The sequence below is a fragment of the Schistocerca nitens genome, chromosome 10, assembly GCF_023898315.1.
Source record: "Schistocerca nitens isolate TAMUIC-IGC-003100 chromosome 10, iqSchNite1.1, whole genome shotgun sequence".
NCBI lineage: Eukaryota > Metazoa > Arthropoda > Insecta > Orthoptera > Acrididae > Schistocerca > Schistocerca nitens.
In genome coordinates this window covers 27,535,370-27,561,121 of record NC_064623.1, presented here as the reverse complement: position 1 = coordinate 27,561,121, position 25,752 = coordinate 27,535,370, and the positions used below count along the sequence as shown (strand labels likewise).

General features: G+C 39.8%; 1 protein-coding gene across 1 annotated transcript in view; it reads left to right on the top strand.

The window, feature by feature from the left end:
• The window catches only part of LOC126210290 (serine/threonine-protein kinase minibrain), a 468,525-nt gene extending 443,950 nt beyond the window's left edge, over nucleotides 1-24,575 (top strand). Inside the window, exons 8-9 of the mRNA XM_049939485.1 lie at nucleotides 1,146-1,383; nucleotides 22,652-24,575. Of these exons, the coding sequence (XP_049795442.1) occupies nucleotides 1,146-1,383; nucleotides 22,652-23,157 (744 nt within the window). The 3' untranslated portion in view covers nucleotides 23,158-24,575. The remainder of the gene's footprint in view (nucleotides 1-1,145; nucleotides 1,384-22,651) is intronic.
• The last annotated feature ends 1,177 nt before the right edge of the window (nucleotides 24,576-25,752 follow it).

The window sequence follows — 25,752 nt, the reverse complement described above, 5'->3', positions numbered from 1 at the left end:
GCCTACTACTTACATTCCATATACGACACGTATAGAAAGAACAAAAATTTGAATATTTTGTGTTTTAAGCAAACAAATCCAGGCTGGAAAGTAACAGTATTATGAAAAGGATAGTTGCTACCCACCATATAGCGAAGATGCTGAGATGCAGATAGGTGCAGCAAAAAGACTGTCACAAAATGAGCTTTCGGCAAACAAGGCCTTTGTCGAAAATAGATGACAGACATACATATTCTTACACTCTTGTAAATGCAACAAAAATATGTGTGTGTGTGTGTGTGTGTGTGTGTGTGTGTGTGTGTGTGTGTGTGTGTGTGTGTGTGTGTGTGTGATGTGTTTACAGGAGTGTGAGCATTAGTATGTCTGTTGTCTATTTTCGACAAAGGCCTTGTTGGCCGAAAGCTCATTTTGTGACAGTCTTTTCGCTGTGCCTACCTGCGTTTCAACATCTCTGCTATGTGGTGGGTAGCAACTATGCTTTTCATAATATTGTTAAATAAAAGTAAGATTTTTGTAAAATATTTCTATCTGAGCTCTGTGTTCTTTTCTGTAAGTGACTGATTACCTGTATCCTTTGCAGAGTTTGATAATTTTTTTCTGTAGAAAAGAATGTACTAAAACGCATGAACACAGATGGCAAACAGAATTAATATAAGAAAGAAGCATGATTTTCAGTGGTGCCACTACCCCAGCAATTTGACAATAAGAAAAAAGAACAAAAATACCCAACACCACGTGAACATTTTAAACATGAAAAGCCAGCTGATGATGAACCTGCCAGTTCAAAAATGGCAACAGTGCTACTTGTTCTAAATAAATAGTGTTATTTACAGTGGCTGATTGCTCTTTTTGCTTTCTTATAAGAATTAAACTGCATTTTTTCCACACCTCCAGTTTCACCATGGCAGTTTTCATCATAATTTTCAGCGTAATGTACTATTAACCACATGGATGTTGTTTTGGCTTAAAAAAAACATGGTGGAAGGCTGTTCAGCTAGCTAGTGTAGCCTCTGTTTTATTCAGTGTCCCTTCTTCCAGTGATAGACACATTATGTTTAGAGACATATCACAGGCACACGTCACGAGTGATAATTGTTAAGTGAGCGTGGCTCAGCTGTATTGAGGCTCTGTCACCTGTGTTTCAGGATCTCATCCTCCGTATGCTGGACTTCGACCCGAAGACAAGAGTGACGCCGTACTACGCCCTGCAGCATAACTTCTTCAAGAGGACAGCTGACGAGGGCACCAACACGGGCGGCAGCGGGTCGGCGCCCAACACCGCAGGCGCGAGCAGCTCGGCGGTGTTCGTGCCGCCCCTAGCGGGGCCCCCCGACCCCCACAGGCCCGCCCCGAGTCCTGGCAGCGGAGGCGGTCCGCAGCAAGGTACGCACGGCTTTCGGGGACACCTTTCTTGTGCTTGTCGTCATTGTCCGTTAAATGTCTCCAGTTGCCCAGGTTGTCAAGTAAGAGTGCTTTGTGTCTCTTCTGTCGAGGTACACTTCTTCTCACTTCAATTGGTGCCTTTCCACTTCTTTCTTCCAGATCCTGTTTCACTTACGTGATGCACCATTTCTTGACCCAGCCTCTATGTTTATTGCCTTCAGTTTCTGTTTCGAGCAGTGTACTTGCTTTTGTTGTTTCTACCATCTTTTCAACATGTCCGTACCATTTCAGTCTCAACGTTCTTACGCTTTCACGTAGTGGTATTTCACTTGTATTTCTTGGCAGGTTTTTTCATTTTGGGTCTTATCTTTTCATGTTTCTTCAGGGGGACTGACTTCAGATATTTCATTTCTACAGCCTGCAGTCTTTTAGTCTTTCTAATGCAGATGGAACAGGGTTCAAGATCATATGTATTGATTGTAAAAAAATATGCCAGATGAAGTGTTTTCGTAGGTCTTAAGGGATTTGATCTTGTCATAAGAGAGGCCTACCTCTAAGAAAAGTGAGCTCCATTTTGAATTCTATTAGTGATTTATAGACACAGAGAAACTGCCTGCATTGGGGATATACATTACCAAGTTGTTGCTTTTGGAAGACCTGAGTGTTTGCTGCACCTTACTGACTAATGCTTGAAACATATATCTGCAGATAAACTTATGAGTGTTTTTCAAACTAAGAACATAGCCATGTGGTCTTGGGAATGTGGTCTTTGTCATCTCGAAAGACAGGGGTGTGCACAGTACACTCGTCATGAAGGCGTAGAAGAAAGGGCAAAACATGGTGACTGAGAATCGTGAAATAAATGTTGTGTTTCGTGTTCATGGTAATCTGAATTAATAAGCCCAGGTCACTGTAGGAAAAAACATCACAGTACAACCTCCATCATGAACTACACATTCCACATGCTGCCGGTTACGTGCCTCATTCCGCTGCCTGTTCACCCGGCACCTCACACCATTTGAAACGAGCCACAATTGTGACTCATTTGACCACACTACACGCCTCCAGTCAGTTACTCCAGGATATGTGTTGTTTTTCTCACGGAAGAAGTGCAGATTTACGTGAAATTGTGGGCAACTGACTTTTGTGAATTACCTGACTCCAAATGTCTGTTGCAGTTCCCTTCAGAATGTTTACTCAAAAGCTGGTGGAGGTGGACCAGCATTTACAGAGATTCGAATCGGATTGTAGTTGACGAGCTGTGAGACTCATCTGGTCCTCTCTCGGCCAGGTCCTTTTACGACTACCGTTACTGCGTCACGCTTCACGGTTGATAGCAGTACACCGTTCCCTGTAGACACATTGGACAGTCCGCATTGATACACCAATAAATCGAGCAACTTCAGTTGTGTTGTGGACACCGTACCCGAGTACTCCTTTCTACCATTCTGTCAAGTCGCCACATCGACTCGTCTCACTATACTGATCCCGTACACACACTGCACTACCCCCACAGTGGTGGAGGACTACGTTACTGCCTGGCACCAGTTCTACACGGCCTATAGCACTGTGAGGTGACAGGTGGGCGCTTTTAAGGGGGGGGGGTGTCTAATATTTTATCCGTTGAGCTTGTTTGCAAGCTGTGTTAATTATAATAGTGCAGGTTTATCTAATGTGTTTACCATCTGAATGACAAACATTATGTATCTGCTTGTGTATAATTATACTAATGTGAAAAATAATTGTATTTATTCTCGTTAGTGTTTTAGATTGTTAGGTAACTAGAGAAAGTATGTTGGAGCATCTGTCAGGATCAGATGTTTAGTAACCGAGTTACGGATGGCCGATACTCGGACGGTTTTGCTGTTCGGAGAGAGAACTAGCCTCATCGCGTACAGAATCTTCGTAGACTCCCTGAGAACGACACCGACCCAGAAGGTCTACTCTCTAGCAGGAATCCCACCCCTGGATATCTGCAGTGAGTCTACTGCCTGTCTAGAAAGAAATAGAGCAATAAATCAAAATGATGGTGAGCCTTCTGGGCCGTACGGTCACTGGCAAAGAAACTTTTCAGTTCCTGACGTTTCATCCAGAGCTACAATGGGCGTATTTTGGGGGTGCTCCTGGCAAACTGAGTATTACCGACTGACAAGACGGGCATTGTAAGGTGACATAAATACTGTGTAAATTGGGTGTGGTCAAATTTACAAATGACCAACAGAGATAATCTTTGTCAGAAATAAAACTTAGCCATCGATTGTCACCTGTCCAGAATAAAAACTTATCTATCGGTTCTGCAGAGCCACTGCCCATACATCATTGAGTTTCACGGCTTTTTCTTTTACGTTAAAATTACCACCGTTTTGACGCCATCTATATATAGTCACGGATAATAGTTTGTCGTAGTAGATAAAATTTTGGTTTTGGAAAACTTAACTTCATGATTTCTTGGCTGAAGAATGTGTTCTGCTACAGCTGATTTATTTGTTTTTCTGATCAGCAAAGACTTTTATTTATTTATGTATTTATTTACTTATTTATTTATTTATTTATTGGTCCTGTGAATCTTGGACAGTACAGTGTAGAAAAGGTATTGGACCATTCATTAATTACAATATACATTCCTTGAATTTTTAAAAATTTTTTTTTATGTATTATTTTTTTTGACATCATTTTGACAAAAGATAAAATTGTACAATATTTTCATACCCTACACATTTTATAAAAAAGTCTTAATCGGTGAGGCAGTTTTGTTTTTCTAGATATTCCCTTACTGTATAGAAGCAGTGCTCGGCTAAGTAATCCTTCACAGTTGATTTGAACTTGTTTAAGTCCATTATTAATTTTTTTGATTTGGATAATGCATTGTACAATTTGATGCCAGGGTGGAGTATGCCTTTCTGTAATAGCACTGTGTTTGTCTGTTGTACATGTACATTATCTATTTGTCTGTGTGGTAGCTATGTACAGATTCATTACGGGTGATGCTTGGAATGCCACTGTTGGGTTTTTCTTTTATAATAATTACATTTTCAAGTATATTAATTGTTGTGGCGTAACAAGCTAGTCACGCCACACTGAGGAGGAAAGCCGAAAGGCACGCGTACACACACGCCGACTGGCGTCAAGTCTGGAACAGGATATGTATTGAATACTATAAAGAAAATACGTATCTTTGGAATATACTTAACTTTTAATCAATCCTTGTGATACATCTCTCTTGACTATACAAATGAGACTCGTAAGATACATGCACTGATACAATTGGCGCCTTGCTAAGTCGTAGCCATTAACTTAGCTGAAGGCTATTCTAACTGTCTCTCGGCAAATGAGAGCAAAGGCTTCGTCCGTACAGTTGCTAGCAACGTCGTCATACAACTGGGGCGAGTTCTCGTATGTCTCTCGAGACCTGCCGTGTGGTGGCGCTCGGTCTGCGATCACACAGTGGCGACACGCGGGTCCGACATGTACTAATGGACCGCGGCCGATTTAAGCTACCACCTAGCAAGTGTGGTGTCTGGCAGTGACACCACATTAATACGTGGAAATGGTAGTACTTTATTTTCCCCATGTAGTGACTTGCATGATGATCTTTGATCTAACAGTTCCATTAGTGTAATAATCTTTTTCTGCAATCTAAATGATTTCTGACTAGCTCCACAATTTCCCCAAAACACTACACCATAATTCAATACTGAACGAACACAAGCAAAATATATGGTCGTGAGACATCACTCGATACACATTACAAAACGTGTTTTGCTCAGTTTGTTGTTCACATAGTCCACATGTGTATCCCATTTCATGTTTTGTTGAGTCCTTATACAGAGAAATTTTGTACTCTTTGTTTTTTCAATTTTTTGTCCACTTATTTCTCCAGAAGGATTAGCTGGTATCCTATTGTGGGTGGTGAAAATATCCATTGCAACAGTTTTTTCCAGATTTATAATCAGACTGTTTGCATCAATTTATTCAGTCTCGTATACTCCACTTGCTGACCGGGAGACCGTGGGGGGGGGGGGGGGGGGGGGGTGTATTTGTGGTCTTAAAACTGGTCTGATGTTACGTTTCTGTAAAATCTTGCTGACTTGATCAGTTACTTTTTTGTGAAAAGGAGAGAAACAGTGTTCTCCCATTGCTGTATTTTATCATTGTCCTTTTTCCTACTGTTACTCTGTTGCAGAACCCTATTTATTTCGTTGCCTGAATAGCCACTCTTCTTGAAAGCCTGCTATAGATGTTTTAATTCAGTGCCCAAGTGTTCTGATGTGCAGATATGTGGGTAATGGCTCTCCAGAATTGATAGAAAAGTCTTTATCCTTGATAGGTGACAATCAGTGCTTAACACTTATCTCTGATGAAGACTGTCTCTGCTGATCACATATGAACTTGACCGTGCCCGCTTTACACACCCGACTCATTGGTTAGCAAGATTCAACATTGCCATGAACACCTCCAAAGATGTCCAGTGCAGCTCTGCACTAAAAATCACTAACTGAAAAGTGCAGCCCAGAAGACCTATCAACAAATATGACATTCAGTTGTGAAAGCTCTCATTGTATGCACAAATCTAGAGACCCGTTCTCTGTATGGGTACTACCAGCAACTGCCTGACCCAAATCAAGACGAAGTTTCCTCCGTACTACAGAAACCCTCGCAGAACAATATTCAGCTTTCAAACTAAATTCCATGTGGAATCGAGATGGCAAAATCACAGAATGGGTAGTACCATGTGACAACTTACATTCTGTCCATGAAGAAAGCTGGCCAACATGGAAAACACTCGAGAGGCTATGATCTAGAGTCGGCCAGTGTAATGCTGACCTGAAGAAGTGGGAATTTTCTTGTGAATCTACCCTGTGTGAATTCGGAGAATAGCAGACTGTGTATCGACTCCTCATCTGGAAGATGTGTCTAACTACATACTCCCTAAAAGAACTGATGGCAGCTATCCGAGGAGTCTATGAAGTGGCCAAATATTGGTCACACAGCATTTAAAATGCATGTTATTATGCAACACCTGCCTGTAGAAAGCTGCTAACGCTTATGGTACCAGTCTGAAATGATCTATTTATAGTTTTGATTAAATCACATATGCTTTCTGAATCGATCAAATAAAATTGCTTCTCCACTTACTAATTTCCGTTATTGCTGTACTAGAAGAGCTCACAGCTTGGGCTGTGGAAGCGACAGTGCCTTTATTTGTGTAACATCTTCTGATACTGTGTGTTAATAAAGAACTTAACAATATTCAGACATTATAATAAATGACAATGCTCATTTGCAGATAGCACGTTTATTGAGTGATACAGTATATTCCATACACATCCTAAGATTCACAATTTGCAGAAATATCAATGTATTTGATGGTGCTGTGATTGTATGCAGCATTCCATGAATCACTTAGCTAACAATAAATTCCATTTTTCAGCTTTTCGTCTAATTCATGTACCGGTATGCTCCAGAACCGACTATTACCATACAGTGTTTAAGTTAAATGTAGTAGTGTAATTATTGCCTGATTTATCATATTTCTTGTGACAGATTATCACCACTGTGTAACAGAGAAGTGCTACGATTTGATAGAGATGTAGAAGCTTTTTCAAACTTTTTTCGGTAATTCCATGTGATAGAAGTGGGGCCATGTAACTCAAATGTAACAGAAGAGAGTGGCATGAACTACCTGGATATTGGCGATGGAAGGAGTGCTGAAAACATTTAGCCAGTGATAAAAAGTTCCTTCTGCAGGGAAGGAATATTTTCTGAAATTTCAAACAACACTGTAAAAATATTCCCAGTTACAAACTGCAATGGGTTAATAGTGTTTTAGGCAAAACTCTTGATAATGTGATATCATTTATGTAGATGACAGAATAAATAATTTTTTTTTACCTTCATTCATGATAAACTGAAAGGAAAGGTGATAAACATGTGTAGAGAATCACTAAATCGTATAGAAAAAACAAAAGTTTAAGAGTTTTGTAGTGTAGGAACATAATGGAAACTAAAGGTAAATCATAAATAATCAGATCATCAATGATCAGCTGCAGTTATTTTTTGTAACTTACTCCGTCTGTCTGAGATTGTACTCATTTGTGTGTATGTTTGCCACAGGTCCATGTAAAAATGACCATATTTATCCTAACAACTGCACTTTTAGAAGAGAAACGCCTTAGCCTTGTGGTATTATTGTAGTACATTGTCAAATAACCCTTAGGCATGCCTCTCTTTCTGTGCAGCATTTAAGACAGAACCAAACAATAAAAGTAGCCAACTTGCTTGCATATTTGTAATCTTCTGTTGGCAGTGATGATGATTGTAAATGTCTTGGCCGCTATGTCCTAGTATTCTTGTGTTGTAGCAGGCCAATGATTTGACATCCCATTGGATTGCAGTCTGTGCTTACAGGATGGCTAGCAACATTGCTTAGAAATATACCTGCAGAATTCAGGATATTGTTGGAATACTAAATGATCTCCAAATCTACTTTATAAGCTGTGTCATATGTCTTGGTGTGCATCTGGAAATATTTGGCAACCTTTTTAATTTTAATTGAGAAAGGCAGTGAGTTAACTTCTCAGCCAGCAGTGCCAGATTTTTTAAAATCATAATTTGTGATATAGTAGTGTATAAAGTATATTATTTTCTGTGGTTGACAGTCACAGTAATGTTTAGTTTGTAAGAGATGCAAGTTGGTCTTTGTTGTTTGGAAATGCTTTTTAATTATTGAGAGTGGTTCAGTGTATAGAATTCAGCAACCAGATACCAGCGGTGTTGAGGCACAGTAATTTATCAAATACATTATTGCCAGTTTGGCCTTTGTACATGTGCCATAAGACTATTACTTGTTTTCACATTCACTTTCTGCAGGTATACAAAACAGGTTTTGATATTTGATTTTCTATTGATAAAGGATAGTTTTAACCAAAACTACAGTGCAAAATAACACTATACATACATTTTTAAAATTTATTTGTAAGATTTATTTTCCCACAAAGCTACATGTATGAGACTGACAAAATAGTGTTCTTTCTTTGTTAACAAGTACAGTTTTCTTGCAACTGTCTGTTGGTGTCTGGTTGATTTAAGTGCAGTATCCCTCTCCTCTGAGAGAAATCATAAATAGTTGTTATGTTCCCTACTGTTTCTTGATTTTATTAGAAAAAGACTTTTCCCTCATTGACTTTTAGTTTGTCAACTCTTGCGTAATATGTCCCGGTGAACATCTGTAAATTCCTTTTTGTACAACCTATTGCTGACATTTTCATGTTCTTGCCTTCTTCTGTCACCTGTTCATGCTAGATAATTCTTGTTTTAATCATTTTAATGAACAGTTTCTCTTCACATATTATTTATGTTGTAATACCCATAATCTCGCCCCTAATGTGCTCCGCACAATAATAGTGAATTCTGTGACCTCTTACTCTCAGTGTGTGCACTCCACCCCTCCCCTGTCCCCTAACCACTTGTGTTGAAAGGTCCCCCCCCCCCTCCCCTACCCCCTGTTACACCTTCCTTGCTACAGATTGTGATTGCGTCATTGTTGCTTGTCTGTTTTTTGCCGGCCAGCAGACGTAATACCAGCTCAGTATGTGACTCGATGACTAACTCTGTCTGGGAGCCCAGCAAACTGTTGAGGTGCTCCAGCCCCGCCTTAGTCTGCTCAGTAAGTGACTTTTGTCTTAACCTACCCTGCCCTACCCTACCCTAGCGAACCCTACCCTGGAAACCAGCCTGCATGGTGTGTTGGCTCTCAGCTAGATCTACCCTATTCCGACTAGCACATGGGCTCTCGGTTGTACTTATCTACCGACTGCACATGTGTAACCGCCTGTGTACCTTCACACATACACACACATTGTAGAAAAATGTAGAGCTTGTGTAAGTTGCTTCACAAGTAAATTCTTAGATTGCATAAGCTGTTTATACTGACTCTTTTGAAATGCATTTTTTTTTACATACTATAATTTATCATCTCGGTAAATAAAGACAGTGATAATAGTGATTTTTTTTATTCAGAAGTCATAATAATGTTTAGACAGCTGAAAATGTATTAAGTAGAAACAGTTGTGTTCCATTAAATTGTGATGCCTTTGCTTGAAAGATGACATTATTGCCATATTATTTGCATTCTTTTAAATCACCGTCAGTGATTAGTCTTTTAAAAACGAACATTCAGTCTCTGCGGAATGTCATCTGTCAAGAAATTTCAAAGTCTGTAAAACCAAACTCAAGAAAACTAATTGATCTGTTGCCTAGCCAAGCATTGTAATTTAGTACATAACAGAACAAACTTACTTAGTACTATGAAGTGCGTTTGGTTTGTTTGATACTGTTTGCAAAGAAACATATGTTTTTGTAGGACTCGTGCTTATATGTTTACTTATTGTGTGATTCACTGTGGGGTTGGATCCCCTGGTTGTTTGGATACTGTAGTACCTTTATTTGTGGACTCTGTCATTTTAAAATGGCTATATAGCGGAATCTGGCCAATAATGGTTTTCATAAATGCAGTTGTACAATCTTGGATGCAAAAACATCGTAGTTCAAGAAATTTCAAAAGTCTATGGAAACAAATCTGAAACAAGTAATTGCAATATCTCTGCTTGAAAAGTTTCTGTCAAAGTACAGCTGCATTCATTGAAATTTTTTCCTTGTACTGGAACGCAAATTATTGATGGAAGCACGGACGTGTCCGAAAGAACAGCTGCCATCTTCTTCAGTGCGGACGGTGCACTCACATTGCTGTAACTCTTACAGGACTCGGTAGATTGACTGCCGCGAGTAATGAGTATAGTGGGCAGGGGCACTACAAATGTAGCGTGTGGACAGTAAGTTGGAAGTGTGGGTCTCACGGGGAGCATGCCAGAGATAAGTCCCTGCAGTCGCACTATCATCTGTGTCCTCAGTGGCTCTGATGGGTAGAGCGTCTGCCACGTAAGCAGGAGATCCCGGGTTCGAGTCCCAGTCGGGGCACACATTTGCAACTCTCCCCGTTGATATTTATGAACGCCTGTAAGGAGCTAATGGTCTGGATTTCATTGTAATTTCATTTTTTAATATCTGGTCACAGTATGTGAAAGTAATGTACATTTTGTGTGTTTACAGAAGCCAGTGGCCTTAAAATATGTGGGGTAGTGCACACTTTCCTATATGGTGTAAAAGGAAGTGTCATCCGAGAGTGAATTGCGACTGCTGCACATTATTGTTATTGAGTCATGTCGTTAACTACAAACTGCATAAATGGGTGTATGTATTTTTGCCGAAGTGTTACCAGTTAGGAGCTGTATGAACAGCACACTACACAGTGTTGATGGACTGAGACAAGTAATTGTTCTGACCGACCTTACCTGCATGTTTATAAATGATATGTCAAATAAAAGAGCAACTCAAACAGTTTTACCAAGAACCTTATAAATGTTCAATGTGAGCACCATTTGTCACACGGCACACATCAAGTCTATAGCTGAGTTCTTCCCAAATGTTGATAAGTGTGTCGTCAGTGATTGTAGCAACAGCTGTCTCAATCCGGTTTCTTAATTCAGGGTGGTTTTTCTGGTAGGGAGGAACGTACACACGATCCTTGATGAAGCCCCAAAGGAAAAAATTGCATGGCGTTAGGTCGAGTGAACGTGGAGGTCGTGCAAAGCAAGCCCTGTCATTGGCCCCTTACGAACTATCCAGTGCTTGGGTACAGTGAAGTTCAACCAATTTCGTACTTCACTATGCCAGTGAGGTGGTGCACCATCTTGCTGGAAAATGAAGTTATCTGGCTCATCTTCTTCCAACTGAGGGAAGAGCCATTGGTCTAGTGTATCAAGGTAAGAAGTGCCAGTTACAGTAGCTTCACCAAAAGAGAAAGGCCCATAAATTTTCCGCCGGGATACGGCACAAAAAACACTTTAGGGGAATCTCGTTGCATTTGTACCACCTCGTGAGGATTTTCTGAGCCCCAGATGCGCACGTTGTGAGTGTTAACATGTCCACTAAGGTGAAAGGTCGATTCGTTACTGAAGACAACATGATCCAGAAAATCTTTGTCGTCATGAAACAACATTTCGTTTGCAAAGTTGGCATGTAATCCATGGTCTGCTGGCTTTAGAGCCTGTAATAACTGTGAACGGTAAGGACATAGTTGTATGTGTTTCCTTAAAACTTTCTAAACAGTTGACAAGGGAACTTGTAGTTCACGAGTAGCCTGCCAGATTGATTTCTTTGGGCTACGAGTGAACGACTCTCTCACTTGTTCAACAGTTTCTTCACTAACTCTTGGTTGTCCTGTGCTCTTCCCTTTACAAAGGCAACCAGTATCTTAAAATTGATTATACCATCTACGAATGTTATTATCACTTGGAGGGTCACAACCGAACTTCAGCCGGAACGCACGTCACACAGTAACTGCAGATTCGGTCTTTGCAAACTGCAAAACACAAAACGCTTTCGGTTCACTAGTCACCATCTTCGCAACTACCGCTGTCTAGCGGACTGTGGTGCCCTGGTGCCATACACAACTGTTTGAGTTACTCTTTCATTTGAAATCTCATTTATAACTGTAAGTTTAATGTAATAAATAGTACAAAGTGTTAAAACCCCGATATTCATTTATAAACAACCTGTACTTTGGAAGTGCATGAAGCTGTCCCAGAGCCTCTATATAGAGCTTAGGAAATTGCTGGTCGAAGAATACTTTCAAAGCAACATGTAAGAGACATGCACACTGTTCTCTGCGATAGTCAAAGGAAAGATTGTGTGGATAAAGAAAAGAATGCACACACATTTAAGAACAAACATATTATACAATTATACTATAAAAAAATTGAATGAAATTCTACAAAGATGATAAGTTTAGGACACCCAGATAAGAAATTAATTGAATTAAGGATGCTGTTTTACTGTCTGCTTGCAGAATGATGGAAGAAATCTTAAACACAAGATATAGTGACTTGTCTGATGATGAATGTAGAAATTCAGTGGAACTTGTTAGGCACTCTTCTGAAGAAGTATGAGGGGAAAAAGCAAGAGGTGGGAAAAAGCAAGAGCTGTATAAGAATAAAGACTGAAATAGATGGCAGAAGAAATAAAAAGGAATATACTATGAGAAATTTGAGAAGAAAACAGAAAACAGACCAAAAGTGACAGCATATAAGGATAGCCAAGGATATGTTCCAGCTGAGGAAAATGTGTTAATGGAAAGATAGAGAGAATAATGCTAGAAAATCCCAGAGAGACTGGACTGAGCTGCATTACATTGCAGTACCATGAGTCTCATAAAAGATATGAGGTTAAATTTGACATTTCTGATGAAATTACAGCTTTGCCACAATAAATATTGGGAAGCGTAGTGTAGAAATTTGAGGACAGGGTACAAGGGTCTTAGTACTTCCGTGCCCACATATTATTGAAGAATATTTGATGCTATTCCAGTTTTGTACCAATTAGCCAAAAAATATGGTTGTCTGCAATGATTAACTTGTGCTCCCAAAGATCTTTCACGTCTGAGAAACCAGAAATCCCCACTGTATAGTTGTATTATTTTTGTGTGTCAGTGAGTTAAAATGCTTGCATTTTAATTACTGACATCAGAGGAGGGGGATCTTTTTCTTCCCTTGTGACTGCTGAAGGAACACTGATTTCTTGTGTCACTGCAAAGCGATCTGTGTCTTGCGATCATTCAGATTCACCAAACCCAAAAAGAGTAAGACCTAATTCAGTTTTCATGGGAAATGTGGTGAACTATGTTTCAGAACCAAAATGTTGTGTTCTCAGGAGAAGTTATCAAGCTGAAATGTCAATAATATGTGAGGTGTGCTGCAACCAATACATTCCAGAGGATTCAGATACTTCCAGTGAGCTTTTCCTGTAGCTCTTTTCAAAGATTAGAAGTTAATAAAGTTTTGAAACCTTGCACACTGAGAATCCAGAAAATCTTAGTCCGCAGTTGTAGGAACCCCTGCAGAAAAAAATATGACTATCTAAAAATATTGGGCAAGAGTCCATGTATTTGGATCTCATAATAAATGTTTGATCTGCGTCATTTGTAGTCTATTGTAATCAATGGTACTTGATTTTGAGATATTATTTGTAAATATTCTTGGGAAGGAACTGTTCTTACTAATGAAAATCACTCTGCTAAAATAAAAACCTTTTTTCTAGTTTCCATCATTCTAATTATCTTATTACATTCTAAAAGTATAAACTGTGCCATTTTGACAACACTGTGCTTGTATGAAATATACAAATTTGAGTTCTCGCAAATAATGCAGCAAATAATTGGTATATTTGTACTCTGTGGATAATGTATTATAAAAGGGAACAGATGTTGCAGATCTACATTTTCTTTTGTCATATGCATATTGTCTGATCCCGTTAGGATTTGGAATGTAGCCCAGTTGTAATTGATTACAGCAAGTGTGGTTTGCAATTCTTATTACTGCATGACCAAAGTAACCAACTCTGAATGAGTTTTACACTGCCCAAGGATGGTGTTAGATGATGATCAGTTTGGCTTTAGGCAAGTTAAAGACAACAGACATGTACCTAATGATGCAAAAAAAAAAAAAAAAAAAAAAAAATGCTCCATCATTAGTTTGACAACCTATGAAAAATGTTTGACAGTGTCAGACAATGCAAAATGTTTGAAATTCTCGGAAAAATAGGTACAAACCATAGGGAAAGATGGGTAGCATACAACCAAGCGGGCAGGATAAGAATAGAAACTGAGAGAGTAGTTCCCAGATTAAAAACAGTATAAGAAAGGGATGAAATTGATCGCACCAACTGTTTAGTTATACATCAAAGAAGCAGTGATGTAAAACGAGAGAGACTCGTGAGTGGGACTAAAATTCTGGTTGGAAGGATATCAGTGATACGATTCACTGATGACAGTGCTATCATCAGTGAAAGCGAGGAACAATTACAGGATCTGTTTAATATAACATATGGTATAACAAAAAGAGAATATGGATTGATAGCAAACTGAAGAAAGACGAAAGTAGTGGGGCGTAGCAGAAATGAGATTACATTAAACCTGGGGGCATACAGTAGACAAAGTGAAGGAAGTATGTTTGTTACCATGGAAGCAAAATAATATGATGGATGAAGCAAGAAGGTAATAAGAAGCAGACTAGCCCATGAAAAGAGGACACTATTTGCTAAAAGTATAGTACTAGAATCAAATATACATATATAGGTCACGATTTGAGGAAGACGACATGACACCATACCTTTGAAGCACCAACGTTGTATGACAATGAATACAGACAGAAAAAATATTGGTTTATTTCATGACTAAATCCAGTGTTATTTTTTGCCAAACTTGTTATTTTTGTGAAATTACTTGCTATTTTTACCAAATCCATTGTTATTTTTTACCGCAGTTGTTGTCAATATTTGCCAAAGTTGGTGTTATTTTAATGCTGAATTCAGTTGCTTTGCCACATTCAATGTCTTTTTCCAGATTTGTTGTTTTCGCCAAATTCAGTGCCATTTTTGTGCCAAATTTGATATAGGTTTCTTCATCAAATACTATGTTGCTTTTTTGCCAAATTCCATGGTATTTTCCCCAAATATGGTATTGTTGTTTGCCCCTTTTTCGGCAGTTTCAGTGCTGTTTATGTTCTCACATCAAAATTCATTACATTAGAAATGCACTGTTATTTTAAGTCTATACAAGAAGGATTATACAGGAACCTCAGTATTTAGGAGATAAGATGTAAAAATGCAGTTTTAACTTTCAATAACTATCAGTTACAAATATTAATAAACTACTGTCTTCAGGTTTGTAATGTTTTATAAGACATAATTACAAATTTTGCATTATCTCGTAAGAATAGCTGTTTTCATGTTATTTCGCTAAAAACCCCTAATTTTGCTTTATTGTTTTTGCAAAATTTTCGTATTTATAGAAATGAATCGAGGGCCTCAAGAAAACCAAAAAAGAAGAGAATCAAAGGTGTGCTAAAGAAAGGTGGTGAAAATTAGATGGTTTGATAAGATCGGATATGGAGGGTTTCTCCACAGAACCGGCGAAGGAAGGGAAATGTTTAAATAACTTCCATGGTACTGAAGCAGCCACAGAGGACAAAAATTATGTAGGAAGACAAATAATTAGAATATATCCAACAAATAATTGAGAAAATTGGGTGCGGATGGTAATCTGAGATGAAGAGGATGGCATAGGAGAGTAAATCATGATGGGCACATATAACCTGTCAGAATACTGCAGATAAGAGCTTAAACAGCAAGACAGTATGGAGAGATACAAGTCCTCACGTCTTCAACAGACATTTACTCGTATGTTGATTCCCCATTACATTTGAAAATGGTCATTAATTAAATCTGCTATTCTTGTTTCTTAAATCATTGTTGTTGTTTTGTAATTTCACCATACTGGATTAATTGTGATAGAATGAAGATTTGTATTATGAGACAGAAACAAGCAGTGCCCTCTCCAAAAAATGGGAAAGAAGTATATTTGTCTGTCCAGAACTTCTGTGTTACATACCGTATGCCAGTTTAAATATCAGCAGAAGCCTGTGAGCAGTGAACACAGTGCAAAAACACATTAGTACAGTACCAGTAGTCACTGTGATCACCTTGTATGTGTGTGAAAATTGTGCTGACTGCAGTAAGTCCTTTGCATTGCATGTGTAACATGAGAGCCAACATACTGTACATACTGGCTGTTGACTGATATTGTGTTACTCACTCCACGTAGAATAATTTGTCATCACACCTACCCCCTCCTCTTGCATTGGTGGCATTTAGCCAGCACACCTCTAGTTCTCCCCTCAGGTACCAGTAGTACCCAGAGTCCCGCACGACAGCTCCTCCAAAAGCTGTAAACACGTGATGCTACCGATACTTGCATACTGAACTTTTTGTGACTCTACTTTGTGTAGTAAAGGTTTGTTGTGCAGTTTCGGTCACAAAAGCGTTTCTGATCAGAAACTGTTGAATGTAATGTTGTGAGATGAGGAGAGACTTGAATAAATATTTCTGCTGTGACTCTGATTACAAGTAAAGTAATGTGTGTATTTCCATTGTCCATGAAAGTGGCTAGAGGTGCACGAGACTGAAGAAAATGAGTGTGTATTTCCATCCTATACAATTGTCACTGGAATCGTGACATTTCACTAGCAAATATTGATGTAAAAACTAACTTTCGGAGTTACCTTAAAGAAAAGGATATTTAGGATTTTGGAAAAAAGTCTGCACAATGTTTTTACATTTACATATGAGGGCATTTCGAAAAGTAAAGATACAATGGCTCACAGTCCTTACATAGAACATTTATTTAGAAAACGTCAGTTACATCTTATTAACTGTATTATTTGTTATTTTTCGACATAATCACCCCCGTTATCCAAACATTTGTTAAGTCTGTGCACAAGCTTTTGTATCCCACAGTCATAGAAGGTTGCCGCCTGTTATCGGAACCACATTTCAACTTCATCTTCGATCTCTTCATCGTCGCGGAATGATTTTCCACCAAGATGTGACTTCAGGTAACGGAAGACACGGAAGTCGGTGGGCGCAAGGTCCGGGCTGTATGGCGGATGGTCCAATACGTCCCATTTGAATTGTTTGAGTAGTGCTTTGGTTACGAGCGCTGTGTGAGGCCGAGTGTTGTCATGAAGCAAGCAGACTCCACTTGTCAGCATTCTCCTGCACTTGTTTTGAATTGCCCTTTGAAGACGTTTCAAAGTCTGACAATATGCAGCAGCATTAATTGTCGTTCCAGGAGGCATAAATTCCAACAGAAGAACGCCTTGTCTATCGCAAAAAACAGAAGCCATGATTTTCTTCGCTGAAATCGACGTTTTGCAGTTCATAGCTTTTGGTGAATTCGAATGGCGCCATTGCATTGATTGTTGCTTGGATTCAGGTGTATGGTGATAAAACCACGTCTCGTCACCTGCCACATTGTGACCAAGGAACTCATCACCTGCTTCAGTATAGCGTGTGAGGAAGTCGCGTGCAGAGCCCATCCTTTTCTTTTCGTGTTCTTCCATTAACAGTCTCGGAACCCAGCGCACACACAATTTCCTGTACCCTAACTTGACAGCCACAACATCATAAAGAGTTGTCATTGACACATCCGGTATGATCTGATGCAATTCTTTTAATGTGAGACGTCTATTCGCACGAATTGCTTCCTCTGTTCTCCGAAGAAGGGCATCAGAGAACACAGATGGCCGACCTGTTCTTTGTTCGTCATTAATATCGGTCCTACCTTCAGAGAAATGACGACACATTTCGTTACATTTTGTCAATTCATAATGTTCCCATAAACAGAAACAATTTCTTTGTGAATATCCGCTGGTTGCTGACCTTTTGCGTGAAGAAAACGTGTGACGGAGCGCACTTCGCATTTGGTGGGATTCTGAATCGGTGCAGCGGTGCAGACATTTTAAACACGACCTACTCCAACCAGAAGCAACAGTTAACTGCCGAACGACCGCGAGGAGAAAGCTAACGGTTCAAGGTTAACACCAGTGTTGCCAACTTGCTCGCCAAAACTCTTCTGTTCCTCTGGCGTACGGTGTATCTTTACTTTCCAAAATACCCTCGTACGAATTTGTTTAAATGGTAAAAAGTGGAAGATATGAAAGTAACAATTTACCGTGTAGTTGAGGCAGTGAGTATTTGATACACACACCGAAAAGACTGAAACTGTTTCTAAGCTTTTTGATGACATTTTCTTGAGAACTAACTAACCCACATTCAGCTCCATTGTCCCAGCTGACTCCATGGTAACGACATTGCAGCTTGAATCTAGTTGACAGTGAAGCATCTTTATATAATGAGCAATCGAAAAGTTTCCATTTGAGGGTGGGGCTGCAGCATGTGTACAACGTAGCGTGACTCCGATGTGGCTGTACGAGCACGGAGGTGTAGGCGAGGGATTAGTGTGGCATTCGTATCTTTCTGACACACGTGAGTTAACTGCAGAATTGTGCACTGCTGCGACACTGTAACCAAATTTGTCCTAATGGGACCAGTGTGCTGTATTCTTTCCACGGCTGCCAAAGGACAAACACCAGTAGACATCTGTTGGAGGCTGAGTAAAGTGTAAGGGGCAGCATAGCTGTTGAAAACCTCCATTGTGGAATAGTGTGCTAAGTTACTTGCTGGTCACAAATTGACACAAGATGTTCCCGTATTAAAAATGTCCTAATACAGAAGTTGATGGCTCCCCGTGTGACTCTCGTGCCTTTGGAACCTTAAAACGTTGAAGGATGTGCAGCGGGCAGTTACGGACTTTTTGACGTAACAGGATTTGGTGTTTTACCAAAGGGATATCTTCAACTTGGTGCATCAGTGGTATGATTATCTTAATGCTCTCAGGAAGTTTGCCTGTTTGGCACACGGATTCTGAACTATACGGCTTTTGAATGGAAACTTTGTGATCGCCCCTTGTGTGTTGTAACTCACTCCCAATAAATGAAAACTTTTGTTTGTAATTTTCATTGATGCTTGTATTTCTTGGGGTTAAATTTCAACCATATGCCGTATTGCAAGAGAAAAATATTCTTTTGTGCAATATAAGGAATATTCTGTCTTTGGAGCTACATCTGGAATTTAAAATAATATATTCAGTTATATTTCTAAAGTTCACAAAGTACTTTCACTTTAAATGAATTTCATAACTCGGACGTATAATGCTCGGAAGGAAGATGGTCACCATAAAGTTAAGCGACATTTGCATCATCATTTGTGTGACCGTCACCACTCGATGCCTTGTCCACACATCGAGTTGCTATCTTTACTCATTCTGTTATTTGTATTCCACCCTGACATTTCCATTTTCATATTTGTTTTAATAGCAGTTGATTGAGGAGTGTAGTCTCACACACACTTTGGCACTTTGGGAGCAGGATTACAACTGAAGACTGACAAAAGACAGAAATTGTACGAAGGAAATGTTGCACACAAAGCTGTGTTGTTAATGTAAGAAGTTGTGAGGTGGGCATACAGCCAGAAAACTAGCACCACTGAATGAAACTGACTGTAATTATTGCTTCATCACAGTTTCTGATCAGATATCGCAATGTTGTACGGTGCCGCCCGCATCAGCTCTTGTTCTTAGAGAAGGAAGCTGCATTTTTTATTGTAGTTGGTGGTCCTCACCTGTGGATGACAGTGGTAACTTTCCTCAGGTAGCTGGTAACTGTGGTGCTTTGTGACAGAAGTGCCACAACTCTGTAGTTTTAATTCTAGTCACGTACAGCATTTTCTTATAGCTGGTTACATCTCCTGCAGGAATGCTCACTTCTCTGCATGTATTTCCACTGTACTGAGGATCGTAGCTCCTTCCCCTAACCTTAGAAGTAAACATATATTTCCCTTTTAAAGCACCATTTGATTGAGTTGAACATTATGTTCTCTTTGCTCTCACATTCTCATGAACAGTTTGGGTTATGATTTGATTGTACATTCAGTAATGTACTTTTGTGTGTGTGTGTGTGTGTGTGTTTGTTTTTTAGTAACACAAACAGTGAGATCTCCACAGACTTTGCTTCATGGAGACTGTGTGTCTGTTCATTTTGCAGATAGTGTAGTGAAACAGTAGCTTCAGAAATTTTGCAATTCTACATGTTGTGTGCTGACATCCTAATTCCTGTTCTGTGTAAATATGGTTGCATTTGATCTATATGTCCTGTAAATAATGTTTTACTTGTAATGTTTCCTGATAGACCAATGGTTTAAGAACCTGAAGTGTTTCCAGTAAACACCTTTTTTCCTCTTTAGCATTTAAGATCTGTAGTTAGTACTAATGCCAAATGTTTAGAATTAAAATTTTTGTCATAGCATTATGAGGCACCCAACTTATCATGTTGTTTTGTCAGATTTTCAGTCACTGGCAGTGTAGATAGTCTGTACACCATTGCAAAATTTGCATTTACCCCTTATTTAATTATAGTACTTTTAGCATGTAAAAGTAATAAGTAATGAAATCTACTTTATTATAAGATAATCTATATTATTATAAGATGATCCTCAAATATGCACCCAACAGTGTGACTTGGATGAGATGGGTTTGATATTTCGAAGAGACTACTAGCAAGAAACATGTCAAACCATTAATTCATTATTGGGAGATCGGAGCAGGTATTATTATTCAGAAATTTTCAGCACAACAGCCATACTTGACCCTTCTGAATTTCTTGCACTGGAATATCAACAACATAAGGAAAAAGATAGATGGTTATTCACTATAAATATGGCATGTGGAGGATGTACTAGTGCATATTACTGTTACACGTTACAAAATAACAACTGGCGGCCTGTCCATGATGCAACATGCACAGGAATATAGTGACAGAAGTGGTCATCATTTTTAAGTAAGATCACCTATTCAAATGTGATTGTATATAGGAAGGTTTCCTCAATATTTTGTATGCAATATTTGATTTGATGTGGTACGTGTGTTATTTAATGTATTGGATTTTACCAGCACGTAATAGGCATGTCAGTGTGAATTGTTAGTAACAAGAAATCATTTGCTAGTCACTTGACATAATAGAGCTTACCTTTAAATCCTAACTATTTTGTCAGCATCAAACATTTCATTACGAACACTGTATACTTTTGTGAACATTTAGTTGTCTTCTATTGTGTGGATGACTGTTCTTCCAGATACAATATTTTATTAAGTATATTATTTGTTTGATATGAGTATGGTCCTTGGATGAGTCCACAACTTACAAATAGTTTTAACTTGTAACAAATGATAAAACAGTATGCCCATTTGCAAACCTTCTTCATGGTGTATTACAAGAGGTAATCATAAAGTGGAAACCCGCACACTGTTGTTGGTGTCCCTCCCCCCTTCCTCCACCCCTCTTTTAGCGATGTACAGAGGGGAGGTCAATGTGTACAAGGACTGCATACTCATAAAATTATGCAGCACCAGTAACAGGAATGTTATCGTAAACTGCATTTGCTTTTCATACTGTTTGCCATGCAGTAGGCACTGGGCGTTTTTCAACAGGGGCATTTACTTCCATCACTGCAGTCCTGTTATGTCTGAATGAACTGCCTCACTGTAATCTGGGTTACTCCTGTCAAAAGAGGCAAAGGAGATTTGCTCATATTTTAAATCCACTCTGCAGCACCAAATTATTATAGGATTAGCTCTACTTCTGTTGCATGCAGTAAGATTTCAAACCAATTATTTCAGTATGTTCTGAAAATTAAGCCTTGATGTAAAATATATTTTTGTGCCTGACATTTTATCCTATGCTGTTCCTCTGCTGTTGGTGAAGTCCTCAGAGGTAGTGGAGATTAAAGTGTTGGGGGTCTTCCATGTAAACTGCTTTAAAAAGTGAATCAATGTTCACACTACTTGCTCAGCTAGCCAAACTTGCAAACCGTTTATTCTTAACCACACAACAGTTCAGTTGAGTGACCATCAAATTGCTGCCAAAGTCACACTGATGTATGTTATGGAATATATATAAAAACCCATTGGACATTTTGTAATTTTAAGTTTTTTTTTTTTTTTTTTTTTATTTACCACATCAGATGGCAGTTGAACCAGTAGTGTAGAAATATCTGTAGTCCTTCAACACCATCAGTTTCCCAGGAGCAGTGCAATGCAGCTAAGTGCCAGAATTGCTGCCTTGTGTTGGAATGTAGTCTCCAAAACATCTCCTAAATAAATAAATAAAAAAAAATTAAAAAAAGCTTTAATTCTAGTGACTGGTTACATTTTGTTTTTCTTTGTGTTTTAAACAGTCATGGACACAGCATACCAAACGTCTGTGTGTAAAGTACATTACAGAGCTTGAATGGCAGAAGAGTTTACACTGTTTGCTGTATTTAGCACAAAGTCTCACAACTTGACTAATTTCTAATTGCTTAAATTGTTTTTGTATGTGAATTTCTTTGGCTCCTCCACACATCCTAGAAGAGGAACATTAATTCCTGGAAAATTGATATTCCACCAGATTTGAACATTGGTAGATCATTTCGGGGTTTGTAAATACAGAAAAACTTGTGATTTCTCGATGTGACAGATTAATGCTCTGTCTTTGGGTGCTCAGCCAAAATGTTGTTCCATTTTTATGCACATTAACTTGACAACTGTCCGGTTGCCTTTTTCAGGTGCAGCTCGCAGCACCAGATGATGACTGGTTCAGTTGTTGAAAAATTGTACACAAAAATGGAACTGACAGCTCATCATAACACTATTAATAGAGCAAAATATGTCTTCCAACATCACATTGGGTAGTCTGTGAATACCGGTGCAATTTTACGACAGGTGTCCGGGCGCGGTCAGATCCGGTGGCGTGTACAGGAGTGGGCGCACCGCCGGGACACCCTCACGTAGTCGCAGCGTGCCCTCCCACGCTGCAGCCGCCCCCGGCGCCCCTCCACCAGCAGCAGCAGCAGCAAGTGCTGCCGATGGAGTGTGACGGTCCTCCGATCTCGGGACCCCCTGCGGCGTCGGCACTGCGCCACTACCATCCCCGCCACCGTCGAGGCCCGCCGCCGCCTCCTTATGCACCCGGCGAGCCGCTGCAAGTCGTGCAGCAGCCACAGCCGCAGCAGCAGCAGGTGGCGGTGGCCTACCACCACCGGGGTGGCGGGTATGGCGCAGGCGTCGCGGCACCGGTGTCGGCGTACCACCGCGGGTTCGTCCCGGCGGCTCTGCCCCCTCCACCCGTTGCGCCCGTCCCGGGACCCGACGCAGACGACGCGCCGGACCGGGACGACAGCCCGATGGTTGGCGTGTGCGTCCGGCAGAGCCCGGTCGCCAGCCATTAACGGCTACTGCTTCTTAGTGCTCGGCCGCCTGCCGCTGCGGCGTATATATTTTTTTTACCGTAGGAAAGAAAAACGGAACTATAGTTTCCGGAGGACGCGTGCGCCCCGACTGTGGCGTGGGGGAAGGGGAGTCGCTGTGGACTGTGCTCTCCGCCACTCTGTGACTGCAAAATCGCCTCCCCCTTTTATTTCCCCGACTTTTGTCCTTTAGGGAAGAAATTTGCAGCACTGTGGTGACCCCGTCTCATTTTCCTAGCCCATGTCTCGCGTCTGTCTCCCCTTCCGCATCCTCGCCCTCGCAAGTCTGCGGACGTGCTTTCCTCGGTGTCGTCCTTCCTCGATGTCCCCCCTCCCTCCACCTCTCCTCTCCTCTCCTCCTCCGACCGCTTAGCCTCATCTCGGAAGTGGCTGACCGGCACCCCGTGGGTTGTGAGTGTCACTTCCTCGGGTTTTATTTCTCCCGCTTTGCTTCCCGTCTCGGAGGGACGGCTGTGGCTCTTCACTTTTACTCGTTCCATCCCAGATCGACACCGGCACACTGTGCACTCACGAATGGCCAGTTTCTGTGCTTGTGGTAAAATTATTGCAGGAGACTTGTAGGAGGATGTGTAGAAGAGGAAAATATTAATACAGCTTATAAAATGCCTCATTACCTTCAGTGTAGGAATAATAAGTCAGGAAAATGTCAAAGAAAGAAACTGTTACCCTTATGTACTTGACAAAGGCTTTTATAAACAAATCAAACTACACACGCTTTAATTTATTCCTCGTTTTAAGTGAAGTATATTTAAACTTGCTCAGAAGCTTGAAGAATATAATAGGTGTGTTCTGTTGTCTCTGTAGCTTGTGAAACTGGGAAGTGCATTTGTGATTTTTTTTGATTGCCGCTGTACAGTTTATTAACAGTTTTGTTATTTATACTTTGCTGTTGTATTGTTTATATCCTATGCTCTACCTGCCCATTTCCCATTTTCCTCTCCAGTCTGCTTCTGGAAAACTTAGTTAAAAGCACAACAGGCAACTACATTTATGAGGTCCTCACCGACGAATTGTTGAGGTAGTCGATTTCCCAATTTAGTGCTTTTATTAAGTACTGTACACATTTTTTGTCAGAACAGAAATGAAATCGCATGTAGGGAACATTTCTCGACAAGGAATGAATGCGTTTGGATGTGATCGAATGCTGGACTCTGTTCACTGTATCTCAAAGCTGTCGCGACATTTTTAACGTCATGTCGTCTTCCAAATCACTGTTTCCACACCCTGCAGATCCAGATCCAGATCCAGGTTTCTTGTTCATGTGTACTTAAGAAAATTTACAGGCTCAGTGCTTTTGAATTTTGACATATGTTTTTAGAGTGCCATGATAAGCATTTGCATGTTGGAAATAAAGACAGATTTAAGAGTTACTTTCAGTATTACCTGTTTCACAGTACAGTTCTGTTTCAATATTCCTAAGCTTTTTGTGACTACCTATCCAATAAATGTATTTTACTCGGCCGGCGTCATACTGTTGGCAGTTGTTAAAAGGACATGTATTTCGAGTCATCTGTCTTTGTTGTTGCGTACTGTGTTCATAGTGATGAAAAGTTTGCTGAAGCACGGCAGACAAGATAAAAAAGAAAAATTGTCCAGAACAATTAATTAAGCAAGCAATTGTGGGCAACAAAAGTATTAATGTGAGCAGACTGACCACTATTGTACGTGAAATAGTGAACTGCTATACATCAGGAAACTGCAAGACATAAGAAACTGTGTTTCTCTAACAGATATTTTCCTTTCATCTTTGGTTACCTTTGTAATCTGTTGTAAATGAACATACAATATTTCCAGTGGATACAAAGCTTTCACGTTCAAAACAGGAAAAATAAATCCCAACTCAGTCCTAGCTCTTTCAGTTAGAACTGCACTGGTAGGCTGAAAACACATTTGGAATATACTGTTATGTTCTTATCCTTGTTCAAAGTAATAAAGTCAGGCGTTTTCTTATATTTTCATAACCATATTTTCAATAGCTGCAAAAGATGCCTCTATACTCCTACTGGCAGGAACTAGTAAGTTTATGAAATGTTTATGCTCGGAGGAGGTCCTTTCTCTAACTCCCTCTTACCAGAGGCAGAGATTGCAAATGACTAGTGGGATTTATTCACCAGAGTAAACTATCCTTGACGCATGAAATAGGATCAATTTTGACTATCCCTAGTACTTGTGTAAGATTTATAAACATTTTATTCTGATCAGACCTTTATGGATCCTTAGAGTAACAGTAAATTCAGTGAATCTGTAATATGGCTTCACATTCACAACAAGTTTAAAATTAGAAAGCTGTTGTAATGGTACCAGTTATGCAAAGTTAAACTTCGTTCGTGCTGGATAGGTGTGTGAGGCTGTAAGGGGTACTCTCCATGAGCTAGTAAAAACCTTCAGAATGGTAGCATCTAAGTTGGTAGCTTCACACTTTTACCAGTATAGGTGAACAGAATACAAATGGCAGCATGGTGTTCCCTTCATTCCACAAAATGACCAATGATAGGCAGATTTTATGGTGGATGGTCAAGTGTGTCTTTCGTAACAATTGAAAACTTCCTATGTACA